General features: G+C 40.8%; 1 protein-coding gene across 1 annotated transcript in view; it reads right to left on the reverse strand.

The window, feature by feature from the left end:
* Positions 1-2,299: 2,299 nt before the first annotated feature.
* The window catches only part of Sptz (zinc finger FYVE-type containing 26 spastizin), a 48,723-nt gene continuing 36,539 nt past the window's right edge, over positions 2,300-14,483 (reverse strand). Inside the window, exon 7 of the mRNA XM_070101848.1 lies at positions 2,300-3,730. Within this exon, the coding sequence (XP_069957949.1) occupies positions 3,551-3,730 (180 nt within the window). The 3' untranslated portion in view covers positions 2,300-3,550. The remainder of the gene's footprint in view (positions 3,731-14,483) is intronic.

Raw genomic sequence — 14,483 nt, forward strand, 5'->3', positions numbered from 1 at the left:
ACCTCTCCCCTCCTCCCATCCCATCAATCATCACCAGATCTTCATTAAAGGTAAGTGTCAATTATTTTATTGTTATTGTAATTATTCTACTGCATTAAACTTAATATTTCATGTAGTAAAAATTTTTTTTTTCATACTTTTGGGTGTCTTGCACGGATTAATTTGATTTCCATTATTTCTTATGAGGAAAATTGATTCGGTTTTCGATATTATCGGTATTCAATGAGCTCTCAGGAACGGATTAATATTGAATACCAGGGGTCCACTGTATTACCCTGCTCACACTCCAACAGCTCATCAGGTCCCAAATACCATTCGTCTCCATTCACTCCTATTTAACACACTCATGTATGCTTGCTGGAAGTCCAAGCCCCTCGCCCACAAAACCTCCTTTACCCCCTCCCTCCAATCTTTACGAGGACGACCCCTACCCTGCCTTCCTTCCCCTACAGATTTATACGCTCTCCATGTCATTCTACTTTGATCCATTCTCTCTAAATGACTAAACCACCTCAACAATCCCTCTTCAGCTCTCTAATACTTTTATTAACTCCACACCATCTCCTAATTTCCACACTCTGAATTTTCTGCATAATATTTACACTACACATTGCCCTTAGTAGTTGTGAATATTAATTGGTCACAATCTATTTAGAAAACACTACCAAGGAGGAGTCTACTTGGAGGTTATTTTGAAGGTCACCACCTCCACGGCCCGGTTCTTTACCATAAAAATAGGTCCCATTCTACATTTTTAAGAACACAAGTAAATGGTTTATCATTACTGGCGATCTTCTGTTGGAAATTAGTAAGACTATTTTTCAGTTTTGGATTCCCCAATACTGTCTTCTTTCTTTTATGTACAGTACTTATTAACACATTCTTTCAAAACATTTCAGTTGTTTTCCATAGTAGTATCTAACATAAGGCATATTTTAGCAAAACCAAGTAGTATCCAACACCGTAGATGCCTCCTTAACACTGTAGTAGTAGTAGTAGTATATAACACTGTTGATGCCTCCTTAGACAATACACAATAATAATGATGTACAGAGACGTATAGAGATTATAAAGACACAAGAACTTGAGTACACTCCATGTGAGACTGGCAACACTGTCAACTTTTTTTTGCAAGTTTGAATGAATCATGTGAGATCAATAGTACAATACTAATCAAAATGGAAAAAAAAAAAATACTTCTCTGTGATATTATTACTGTTATTTTAGTCTTAAATTTGCCTGAAATGCTCCACATGACTAGGAGCTTTCTGCATGCACCACTAAGTCACTCATCTTTGTATAAACATTGTACCATGCTGAAATAAAATATTATCATTATTATTATTATTCAACTTATGGCACTGCCAACAAGCAGTGGTATCTGATAATGACAAAAGTTTTTAACAATGTTAAAATTTTTTCCCTTACAAATTAACACAGTGAAGCCAGTCTCAACAAATTTCAACAATTCTTTATGTTATTCCACATACTCAGACTAGTTAAAAAAATTATACATACAGTATTCAAATTATGAAATGATTAAAATTAAAAAAAAAAAAAATGCTTATAGTGAAATGAGCAATGTAACCTAACATTTATAGATACTATACAATATTCTGTTATTTCAAATATAAACATTCAAATCAATCATAAATAACTACCAACACACCTGTTTTAACTCTATTAATTGAGAACATTTCAGGTAGCATATTTGTCTATAAAAAACTGGTAACATTTCTGAAGCTGTAAATTAACAATAATTAAATGAGACTAGCTGCATGGCTTAGTGGAGAAGAATTCTTTCTCTGTAACCCACGTGTCATGAGAGGCGACTAAAATACTGGGAGCAAGGGGCCAGTAACTTCTTCTCCTGTATAAATTACTAAACTGAAAAAGAAAAACTTTCCTTCTTCTTTTTAGGTCACCCTGCCTAAGTGGGATATGGCAGGTGTTGAAAAAACAAAACAAAAAGAGGCTAGATGCATGGTAAATTGGAGAAAAATCCTTCCCTCACAAGCCATGGATGTCATAAGAAGCAACTAAAATGCTGGGAGCAAGGGGCTAGTCACCCCTTCTCCTGTGTAAATTACTAAATGTAAAAAGAAGAATAACTTTTGTTTCTTCTTTACTGGGTCACCCAGCTTCAGTGGGAGATGGCCAGTGTGTTAAAAAAGCAAAATAAGGCTAGGTAATACTGTCTTCCACTGACCTTGTTGCTGCTTTTAAAATTATAGCTAGTATGCTTTAAGTACTAACACATTTACGTATTTCATAAGTTTGGGCAAAAGATATCCATTAATAAAGAAACCTTATTCCTAATAGGAGTATTTATTAACTTAGCAGGTTTACAGATGATGCAAGGATCACCATCAACATGATCCTGGACCACCATTAGCAGACAGAGGATTGAGCCTCCACTACTTGTGCTGAATGATTACATTGGGTTTAACTGGTGTACACCATCTGACCATTATTTTCAGTGATAACTTTAGTATTTTACATTTTCAACTTGTAACCTTGGCTGATAGCAGTTTATCTTATCAATGCTACTTTGTTACAATAAAGTAGGTTTATTAAATGGAATAAGATCCAAGCTACCAATGAATGCAGTAAAACAGACATGTAGCAAGTTCACCCATTATTGGACAATATTTTCTATAAAGGTGGACCTGATATAGCTCACACTTGAATCTGTTGTGTTCTACCAAAGCAATGAATAAAGTTCACATTTGAGCAAAATGCTAATAATGATTTGTCTTACTACATGTCTGTGCCTTTTTTCCTTATATACATATATCTGAGAAAATAAAAAATAGAAAGCTAGAGATTTTGTACATTTTACTGTATACAAAGGCATTAAAATAGAAACTACAAAGTGAAAATACCTGCAGCTACCTACATTAAAATGTCTGTTTTTACTGAAATGTATAAATAATATTTCTCTTAGATTATACATCTTAACTTCTGCCTTTATTACAATTATGTAAAAATCTTCAATTACAGTTAGAATATTCCCTAAGAAAATGAATAGCAAATATGTGTAAATTATAAAAACATCAATTATTAAAACTTTCCACTTGGTGAGTAGAGAATGAAAAAACCTTAGCAACAGTAATAATAAAGTGAAAAATACTCTTAGGGATATGTATGGAAGACAAATTGTTTGTACAGTAATACCAAAAGGCAAGTAAGAAAATTTACTCAATAAATTCATATAAATAAATACTGATATTATGAGTGCTCAAATGAGAAATGCATAATGCATAATGTATAATACACCTTGTAATAATGTATAATACACCTTGTAATAATGTATAATACACCTTGTAATAATTTTTTCCTGTAGCACTTTTAGACTTTTATGGCATATCATGTGCAGCACCAGGTACACACCTAATGGTGAACAGAAGTGTCAATATCTGTACTCTTAAAGTAAGCAGCACAAAAGCTTTATTATCAACATGTACACACCTCAGGGTGACTCATTCTTATGTTTGTAAATTACTTGCAGTCCCTTCAGTAACAGTTCACCAATGACTCCCAAATATTATTAAGACAAGGATACAGATTGGCAGGAATTAGCAAGCCACTTGTTACACATGGCCACAATGTGCATTTGGCCACCCAGCTGGGCCACCTCTTGGACTCTCTCAATGTCTTCATGATGGCCACGATGAACTGCCACCAGGTAGGCTGATTTCAAACGACCACAGGCAATGAAAGTCTCCATCTGAAAAATAATAATAATGATAATAATAATATCTTTATTACAAGTACATGTACAAGGTAAACAGGACTAGCTGACATCAATGACAAACTACTATATAGAAAGCCCCTTGTTATGCAGAGCATTTCGGGCAAATTAAGTCAGTTTTGTCCCAGGATGCGACCTCCCAGTACCAACAATACCACCAGTCCGATGACATTCTTCTTTGCAAATATACAGTCTAAAGCCAGCAACAGACAACAAAATACCTTTCATCCGTGGACTGCCTGCAGAGGCAAAGGCAATGTTCACGGCTTTCACTGAGACCCACATAAAGGATCACTTGGACAACGAAATATGGATCCCAGGTTACAACCTATACAGATGTGACAGAGTGAACGGGCAAAAGGGGGGGGTTGGCCTGTACATTGCAGAGTCACTTGTTTGTACAGAACTGCTAAATGCCTCAAATGATGTAGTGGAAGTTTTAGCAGTAAAGGTCGAGAACCAAAACCTAGTCATTGTGGTAGTCTACAAGCCTCCGGATGCAACATCCCAGCAATTCCAGGAACAGCTGCTAAAAATTGACCACTGTCTGGAAAATCTTCCAGCTCCTGCACCCAACATCTTGCTCCTGGGGGATTTCAACTTAAGGCACCTAAAATGGAGGAATATAGCAAATAATATTGTTGCAGTAATAACACCAGGAGGCAGCTCTGATGAAAACTCACACTCACACGAGCTTTTAAATCTCTGCACAAAATTCAATTTAAACCAGCAAATAATAGAGCCTACTAGACCGGAGAATACACTAGACCTCATCTTCACTAACAATGATGATCTGATAAGAAATGTCACCATATCAAAAACAATATACTCAGATCACAACATAATTGAGGTTCAGACATATATGCGTGGAGCCCCAGACTGACATAATGAGACTAGTCACGAGGGAGCATTCACCAAATTCAACTTCAATAACAAAAACATAAAGTGTGACCAAGTAAACCAAGTCCTAACCGATATAAGCTGGGAAGATATACTAAGCAACACAGACCCCAACTTATGCCTAGAACAGATTAACTTGGTGGCACTCGATGTATGCACAAGGCTTATTCCTCTAAGAAAAACGAGGAGTAGATGTAAAATAGAAAGAGACAGGCGCTCCCTTTACAGGCGACGTTAAAGAATAACATTGCGGCTAAAAGAGGTCAATATATCTGAAATGCGTAGGGAGACACTGGTCAGAGAAATAGCAAGCATCGAACTTAAGCTAAAGGAATCTTATAGGAGTCAGGAATCGCGGGAAGAACTAAAAGCCATAAATGAAATCGAAAGAAACCCAAAGTATTTCTTCTCCTATGCCAAATCAAAGTCGAGAACTATGTCCAGTATTGGGCCCCTATTTAAACAAGATGGGTCCTACACAGATGACAGCAAGGAAATGAGTGAGCTACTCAAGTTAGCAAGCCGCTAACCAGACAGAGTCGAAGATCAAAATTAATTTTTTATGAGAGAGCCACAAAATTTGGTTAACACAAGCCTATCTGATGTTATCCTGACGCCAAATGACTTCGAACAGGCGATAAATGACATGCCCATGCACTCTGCCCCAGGGCCAGACTCATGGAACTCCGTGTTCATCAAGAACTGCAAGAAGCCCCTATCACGAGCCTTTTCCATCCTATGGAGAGGGAGCATGGACACGGGGGTCGTCCCACAGTTACTAAAAGCAACAGACATAGCCCCACTCCACAAAGGGGGCAGTAAAGCAACAGCAAAGAACTACAGACCGATAGCACTAACATCCCATATCATAAAAATCTTTGAAAGAGTCCTAAGAAGCAAGATCACCACCCATCTAGAAACCCATCAGTTACACAACCCAGGGCAACATGGGTTTAGAACAGGTCGCTCCTGTCTGTCTCAACTATTGGATCACTACGACAAGGTCCTAAATGCACTAGAAGATAAAAAGAATGCAGATGTAATATATACAGACTTTATAAAAGCCTTCGACAAGTGTGACCATGGCATAATAGCGCACAAAATGCGTGCTAAAGGAATAACAGGAAAAGTCGGTCGATGGATCTATAATTTCCTCACTAACAGAACACAGAGAGTAGTCGTCAACAGAGTAAAGTCCGAGGCAGCTACGGTGAAAAGCTCTGTTCCACAAGGCACAGTACTCGCTCCCATCTTGTTCCTCATCCTCATATCCGACATAGACAAGGATGTCAGCCACAGCACCTGTCTTCCTTTGCAGATGACACCCGAATCTGCATGACAGTGTCTTCCATTGCAGACACTGCAAGGCTCCAGGCAGACATCAACCGAATCTTTCAGTGGGCTGCAGAAAACAATATGAAGTTCAACGATGAGAAATTTCAATTACAGTGGACCCTCAACCAGTGATATTAATCCGTTCCTGAGAGCTCATCGTTAATCAAAATAATCGTTAGTCAAGTTAATTTTCCCCATAAGAAATAATGGAGATCAAATTAATCCATGCAAGACACCCCAAAGTATTGAAAAAAAAAAAAAAAATTTTACCACATGAAATATTAATTTTAATACACACAAACTGAAGAAGACATGCACAGTTACACGACACTTACCTTTATTGAAGATCTGGTGATGATTGATGGGATGGGAGGAGGGGAGACCGTTGATCTTGTTAGTGTTTAGAAGGGGAATCCCCTTCCATTAGCACTTGAGGCAGCAAGTCTTTTTCTGGGGCTACTTCCCTTGTTCTTTTAATGCCACTAGGACCAGCTTCAGAGTCACTGGACTTCTGTCGCACAACATATCTGTCCATAGAGGCCTGTACCTCTCGTTCCTTTATCCTAAAGTGTTTCACAACATTGCCAGTGTAATAGTCACCAGCATGGCTTGCAATAGCTGTGTGAGGGTGATTTTCATCAAAAAAGGTTTGCACTTTAAGCCACATTGCACACATTTCCTTAATCTTTGAAGTAGGCAACTTCTTCAATTTCTCTCTCCCCTCCTCCGAAGCAGTTTCCTCAGGTGTGGCCTTTTACTGTTGAAGATGATCTAGCAGCTCATCAGTGGTTAGTTCTTCATTGTCCTCCTCCACCAACTCTTCCACATCATCCCCACTAACCTCACCAATATGAGCACTAGTTCCAGGCATTTTTTCCTATTCGCCTGGGTGTTAGTCAACTGTTGTGGGTCGCATCCTGGGGGACAAGATTAATGACCCCCAATGGAAATAAGTTAGACAGTCCTCGATGATGCACTGACTTTCTTGGGTTATCCTGGGTGGCTAACCCTCCGGGGTTAATCGTTTCTCGGTAATTGTTTCACGTTAAGCCACACCAACACTCTCTCCACATCTTCGAGTAATACAGCTGATTGTGGTGCAGCAACAACAACAGCTGACTGTGGTGCAGCAGCAGCTGCACCTTTGGCAAGAACAGCTTCCTTGATTGCCGATTTCTTACCCACAATAGTAGCGATGGTTGATTGGGGTTTATTATACAACCTGACCAGCTCAGAGACACGCACTCCACTTTCATACTTAGCAATGATATCTTTCTTCATCTCCATAGTAATTCTCACCCTTTTTGCTGTAGGGTTGGCACTAGAAGCTTTCTTGGGGCCCATGGTGACTTATTTTGCAGGTGCAATCACTACAAAGGCTGTGATAATATGAAATGTTCCAGTTGTTGTATGTTTGGAAGCGACCGCGGTGGCTGGCTGGCTTGTAAACACTGACACCCAAGGGACAAGTGAGGCACGCTCAGGCCAAAGTGGACGCGTATGGTACGGAACGAATAGCGCTGGTCGCGTTTTTAAGCGCTAGTTGAGGCAAAATTTTTGCATTTAAATGTATCGCTAGTCAGATTTATCGTTAATCGATGCCATCGCTGGTTAAGGGTCCACTGTACTCAAATATGGTAAACACGAGGAAATTAAATCTTCATCAGAGTACAAAACAAATTCTGGCCACAAAATAGAGCGAAACACCAACATCAAAGACCTGGGAGTGATCATGTCCGAGGATCTCACCTTCAAGGACCATAACATTGTATCAATCGCATCTGCTAGAAAAATGACAGGATGGATAATGAGAACCTTCAAAACTAGGGAGGCCAAGCCCATGATGACTCTCTTCATGTCACTTGTTCTATCTAGGCTGGAATATTGCTGCACACTAACAACACCTTTCAAGGCAGGTGAAATTGCTGACCTAGAAAATGTACAGAGAACCTTCACGGCGCGCATAACGGAGATAAAACACCTCAATTACTGGGAGCGCTTGAGGTTCCTAAAACTTTATTCCCTGGAATGCAGGCGGGAGAGATACATGATTATATCCACCTGGAAAATCCTAGAGGGACTAGTACCGAACTTGCACACGAAAATCACTCACTACGAAAGCAAAAGACTTGGCAGACGATGCAACATCCCTCCAATGAAAAGCAGGGGTGTCACTAGCACGTTAAGAGACCATACAATAAGTGTCAGGGGCCCGAGACTGTTCAACTGCCTCCCAGCATACATAAGGGGGATTACCAACAGACCCCTGGCAGTCTTCAAGCTGGCACTGGACAAGCACCTAAAGTTGGTTCCTGACCAGCCGGGCTGTGGCTCATACGTTGGTTTGCGTGCAGCCAGCAGCAACAGCCTGGTTGATCAGGCTCTGATCCACCAGGAGGCCTGGTCACAGACCGGGCCGCGGGGGCGTTGAACCCCGGAACTCTCTCCAGGTAAACTCCACACCAGTCAACTAACACCCAGGTACCCATTTTACTGATGGGTGAACATAGACAACCGGTGTAAGGAAACACATCCAATGTTTCCACCCCTTCACCAGGAATTGAACCTGAACCCTCACCGTGTGAAGCGAGGGTTTTTGCCACCAGACAAAACAATCATAGGTCAAAATGCACACCAAAACTAATGGATACTGTAACTACATTATCCTCTTCATGTGTGCAGGCAGCACTCCCCCCACACCCCACGCACCCACCCACACACATATATATGGGGGCTTGTGCAGGTACATCTGCACAAACATGAATCAAATCAAATCAAAGTTTATTCTCTATAAGGATTGCAATGCAGGGTTTACAGATTTTGGTTATTGTGTGGTTTACATGTAGTAAAATAATAATTACAGAGGGGGTCACTAGAACACCTAGCATGGCTAGGCATTTCGGGCAAACTTAGATTAATTCTTAACCCTAAATTATAACAAATTGTGGAGTAAGTTGACTAAATACTAAGTGACAAATACTAGTTTGTGAGTTAGCAATGTGAATGCTTTTGTTTTGGCACAATACATAGTTTCTATACTGAAGCATCACAGGCAAACTTATGACTAGTTTGGAATCATTATTTTAAGATTAGGATATGTATTTCTGTGCTTATAGTCAAATGGGTGAGTGTGTGTAAATGTGGACCACCAAGTGGTTTTTATGTAGTTAGTTGATGGGGTGTATCAGGGAGATAAGATGTTTTCTAACAGTAGTTTTGAAGGTGATGAATGTGTCTGCTGTTCTAGAGTTTTCAGGTAGAGTGTTCCAGATTTTAGGGCCTTTGACATACATTGAGTTTTTGTAAAGGTTTAGTCAGACACGGGGAATGTCGTAGAGATGTTTGTGTCTGGTGTTATGCCTGTGGGTTCTGTCACAACCATCAAGAAAGCATTTTAGGTCAAGGTTAATACTGGAATTTAAGGTCCTGTATATGTAGATTGCACAGTAGTAAGTGTGGATGTTCTGAACAGGGAGTAAGTTTAGATCTATGAAGAGTGGGGGGGGGGGTTGCCAGGGATGGGAATTAGTGATTATTCTTATTGCAGCTTTTTGTTGAGTAATTATTGGCTTTAGGTGTATTGCTGCAGTTGATCCCCAAGCACAAATAGCATAGGTGAGGTATGGATAAATGAGTGAATGGTATAGTGTGAGAAGGGCATTCTGCAAAACATAGTATCGTATCTTGGAGAGGATCCCAACTGTTTTGGATACTTTTTTTGATATGTGTTGGATATGGGTGCTGAAATTCAGGTTGTTGTCGAGGTATAGGCCAAGAAATTTGCCCTCATTATGTCTGGCAATTAGAGTGCTGTCGATCTTAATGTTAAGTTGTGCAGCACCTGCTCTGCTACCAAACATAATATATAGTAGGTTTTGTCAGTGTTAAGTGTAAGTTTATTGGCTGTCATCCAGGTTGATATTTTGAGCAGCTCCTCATTAACAATGGTGTTGAGGGTGGCAAGATTAGGGTAAGAGATGACATAAGTCGTGTTGTCAGCAAAGATATTGGGTTTCAGGTGTTGGGATACGTTTGGAAGATCATTCATGTAAATGAGGAAGAGCAGGGGTCCGAGGACACTTCCCTGAGGAACTCCAGTATCAAGTGGCCGTGCTGATGATGCTGTGTCTTTAACGGTGACATACTGAGTAAGGTAGTAAGGTAGGATTTGAAATGGTATAAACCTTGGTAATAAATACCGACAAGTTGGTTTAGAAAGACACGTAAGCAAACACTATGACATATTTATTAGAAAACGTTTCGGTCCTGGGACCTTGATCACTTCTAACATACAGAGGTAGAAAGACATTACAGGTCTCCCTCAACCTTTGCGAGGGTTAGGGGATCAAGAGCCTCGCGAATGTTGAAAAACCGTGAATGTTTGGTGCCCCAATATATTGTAGGGAAATATAATACAATACTGCTTCCTTAACTTGTTGAACCATGAACAATCATAAAATATATGAAAACGTCGTAAATTGTACTAAATATATACATGTTATGCTTTAATAACATGTATGTTATTAAATACCACAGACTCCACCAATGCCTCCACCACTCCCCCAACCACTGCGAGTCCCTACTACCCTCCCTCCGACCCCTGCAACTGGCAGCCAGCCCTCCCACCACTCAGTGTGGTGAGTGTTTTGTTTGTTCATTATTTGCTATTAAACTGCAGTATAAATAGTGTAAACCCATTCATGACTGCATATTGGAATGGCTATTCAGACAGGTATTGGATGGTGACATCATGTGTTTAGTCTTGAACACAGCAAAGAATCAAACATTTCTGCTACTGCTAATAATAACAATAGTAATAATAATAATAATAATAATAATAATAATAATAATAATAATAATAATAATAATAATAATAATAATAATAATAATAATAATACGATATAATTGAAGAAGGAAATTGTACAAAAATACGAGGGAGTGGTTGACACATCGTCAGTGTGGCTTTGTTTATGCTGGAGTGAACATTAGTCTCCCTGCTCTTCCAAACATTTCACAATAATTCAGTGGTTGAGGCAGTGGTATTTAATAACATATATGTTATAAATAATAATAGTACATATTAATAACATGTATTATTATTATTAATAACATGTATGTTATTAAATACCACTGCCTCAATCGCTTCCTCACCAGCTGCCTCACCCACTGCCTCAGTCGCTGCTTCAACAGTTGCCTCAAACGCTGCCTCAACAGCTGCCTCAACAGCTGCCTCAACAGCTGCCTCAATCGCTGCCTCAACAGCTGCCTCAATCGCTGCCTCAACAGCTGCCTCAACAGCTGCCTCAATCGCTGCCTCACCCACTGGCCCGGTGGCCTGGTGGCTAAAGCTCCCGCTTCACACACGGAGGGCCCGGGTTCGATTCCCGGCGGGTGGAAACATTTCGACACGTTTCCTTACACCTATTGTCCTGTTCACCTAGCAGCAAATAGGTACCTGGGTGTTAGTCGACTGGTGTGGGTCGCATCCTGGGGGACAAGATTAAGGACCCCAATGGAAATAAGTTAGACAGTCCTCGATGACGCACTGACTTTCTTGGGTTATCCTGGGTGGCTAACCCTCCGGGGTTAAAAATCCGAACGAAATCTTATCTTATCTTATCTTATCACTGCCACAATCGCTGCCTCAACAGCTGCCTCAATCGCTGCCTCAACAGCTGCCTCAACAGCTGCCTCAACCACTGCCTCTACCACTCCAGTCGCACTCAATCTACAAGTACCAAACACAATGAATTATTGTGAAATGTTTGGAAGAGCAGGGAGACTAATGTTCACTCCAACATAAACAAAGCCACACTGACGATGTGTCAACCCCTCCCTCGTATTTTTGTACAACTTCCTTCTTCAATTATATCGTATTTATTATTATTATTATTATTATTATTATTATTATTATTATTACTATTGTTATTATTAGCAGTAGCAGAAATGTTTGATTCTTTGCTGTGTTCAAGAGTAAACACATGTCACCGTCTAATACCTGTCCGAATAACCATTCCAATATGCAGTCATGAATGGGTTTACACTATTTATACTGCAGTTTAATAGCAAATAATGAACAAACAAAACACTCACCACACTGAGTGGTGGGAGGGCTGGCTGCCAGTTGCGGGGGTAGGAGGGAGGGTAGTAGGGACTCGCAGGTGGCGGGAAACTTGAATATGATTTGGCGGCTGGGAATTTGGCGGTTGGGAATTTGGCGGTTGGGAATTCGCGAATGTGTGAAGCCCGCGAAAGCTGAAAACGTGAATGTTGAGGGAGACCTGTATATATATAGCCGGAGAGTGAGGTGTGAGTGACGCACGTGACCTGAGGAATGTCATGTTGTGATGAGGACGGGTAGACGATGAAATCATGTGACTCCTGTCTTGTTGGGTTGGTGGTGCTTAAGTATCATGTATGCCAATGTTTTTGAAATTTTGTAGTTTCCAGTGTTGCGTTCTATAGTGTCGGTGATGGCGATTAGTGAGGCCTCTAGGCACCATCGGCGTCTGAGGTCTGGTTCGGTGAGAACGAGTTGTGCCTCATTCCAGTTCATCAAATGCCCCGTGGAGTCTCTGTGGAGGACACAGGCGTACCTTACATCGTCTCTGTTAGAGGCATTTCGATGCTCATTCAGGCGGACTGTAAGATCTCTGCCTGTCTCGCCTACATATTTCTTGGGACAGAACCCACAGGGGATAGTGTAGACGCCTGCTGTAGAAGTTAGAGGTGTGGGGCTGCGTTTCGTAGTGAGGTCTTTGATAGATGATGTGTTTATGGTGGAAATGTTGATGTTACTCATAGCAAGTGCCCGGCGAGTATTCGTGGAAACATCACCACATGGGAGTACTATGAACTGCTTAGGGGGCTGTTCCATGGGCGGTTTGTTGAGGATAGCTTGTGCCTTGAGTCTGCAATCTCGGATGAAGAAAGATGGGAACTGAAGACGTGTAAAGGCTTGTGTTATGTAAGTGCATTCTTCTTCTAGTAAACAAGGGCTGGAGATGCGAACAGCTCTCAAGAAGAAGCCAATGAGGACTCCTCTCTTAGTGCAGGTGTCTTGGTGTGAATAAAAGTGTATAAGATCGTCCTTGTTGGTAGGTTTTCTATACACTTTGAAAAGAAGTTTGTCACTGTCGGGAGATCTGCACAGAGAACGTCGAGGAAAGGAAGTTTGCCATCGTTTTCGAGTTCAAGTGTAAACTTTATTGATGGTTCAACTGCATTGATCTTACATGTACAAGCATATATATACACACCCCTCTGGGTTTTCTTCTATTTTTTTTTTCTAGTTCTTGTTCTTGTTTATTTCCTCTTACCACCCTGGGGAAGTGGAACAGTATTCTTCCTCCGTAAGCCATGTGTGTTGTAAGAGGCGACTAAAATGCCGGGAGCAAGGGGCTAGTAACCTCTTCTCCTGTATATATTACTAAAGTTAAAAGGAGAAACTTTTGTTTTTTCTTTTCGGCCACCCCACCTCGGTGGGATATGGCTGGTACGTTGAAAGAAGAAGAATATATATATATGGCTCCAACTTCATCCTGTTCCCTACCTGTATGTTTCATAACAATAAAAATGCTTTCGAATGAGCTGATGTAGCTAACAGCTCTTAGCTTGTCAATAAAGGAGGGGGAGAGGGCATACTGATTATCCATGGTCTTTGGAAGACTGCTGCAAGGACAAGTGATGGTGGTAGATGAACAAGAGACTGAAGCTGTCACTGAAAAGACAGGTGGAGAAGTGAAAGTGCACCAGTTGACAAATTTTCAGAAAATAGGAAGGTACTCAAGGAACAAAATATTTCCAGCTAAAGTGAATCTTTCAAGAGAAATGGCAGAAGACAAGACTGGGAGAGGAAAACCGCTGTTAAGATTGACAGAAGTGTATCAACATGTGTATCCTGACTGGGAGAGAACAGAAAAAGAGAAGGAACAGGTGAGGGAGTGAATAAAAAAAAAAGACAGGAAGACAAAACCATGAATGCTATGACATGTGAGGAAACTCAGCCTCTAGGGGTACACCATGCAAAGTCCAATAGAGAGTTGACTAACTTCTTTATTGGAATAATGAGGTTCACAGCAGGCAGTGAGAGGTGTGCCGAAGCCAGTCCGGGAGGGAAGCTGTTAACAGGAAGCCTGCAGGTCTAGGAGTGAGAAAGAGGCATGGCCGAGTATGTCAAACTTGAGGACCTGCCCATTGATGGGCACTCAGGGAACTAGGCCCACAACAACTCACTCTAAAGAGGGACTATGAGAACTAGACAGTAGGCTTACTGTCTACATGCTAACCAGAAACCAGTGGAATTTTGAGATGAGAGGAATACACAAAGAGGAGTCAAATAACTACACATCATGCACATCAAGACTGGGGACCCAGGGTGGTGATAGCTGTTATGCACAACCCACCAATAAACATCAAGAAACCTAGACAGGAATACAAAGACTAACAACAGAGCAATGGTGAACACAACAGTGTAAGTGGCTAGAAGATCCTA

The sequence above is a fragment of the Cherax quadricarinatus genome, chromosome 79 (assembly GCF_038502225.1).
Source record: "Cherax quadricarinatus isolate ZL_2023a chromosome 79, ASM3850222v1, whole genome shotgun sequence".
Classification (NCBI taxonomy): Eukaryota; Metazoa; Arthropoda; class Malacostraca; order Decapoda; family Parastacidae; genus Cherax; species Cherax quadricarinatus.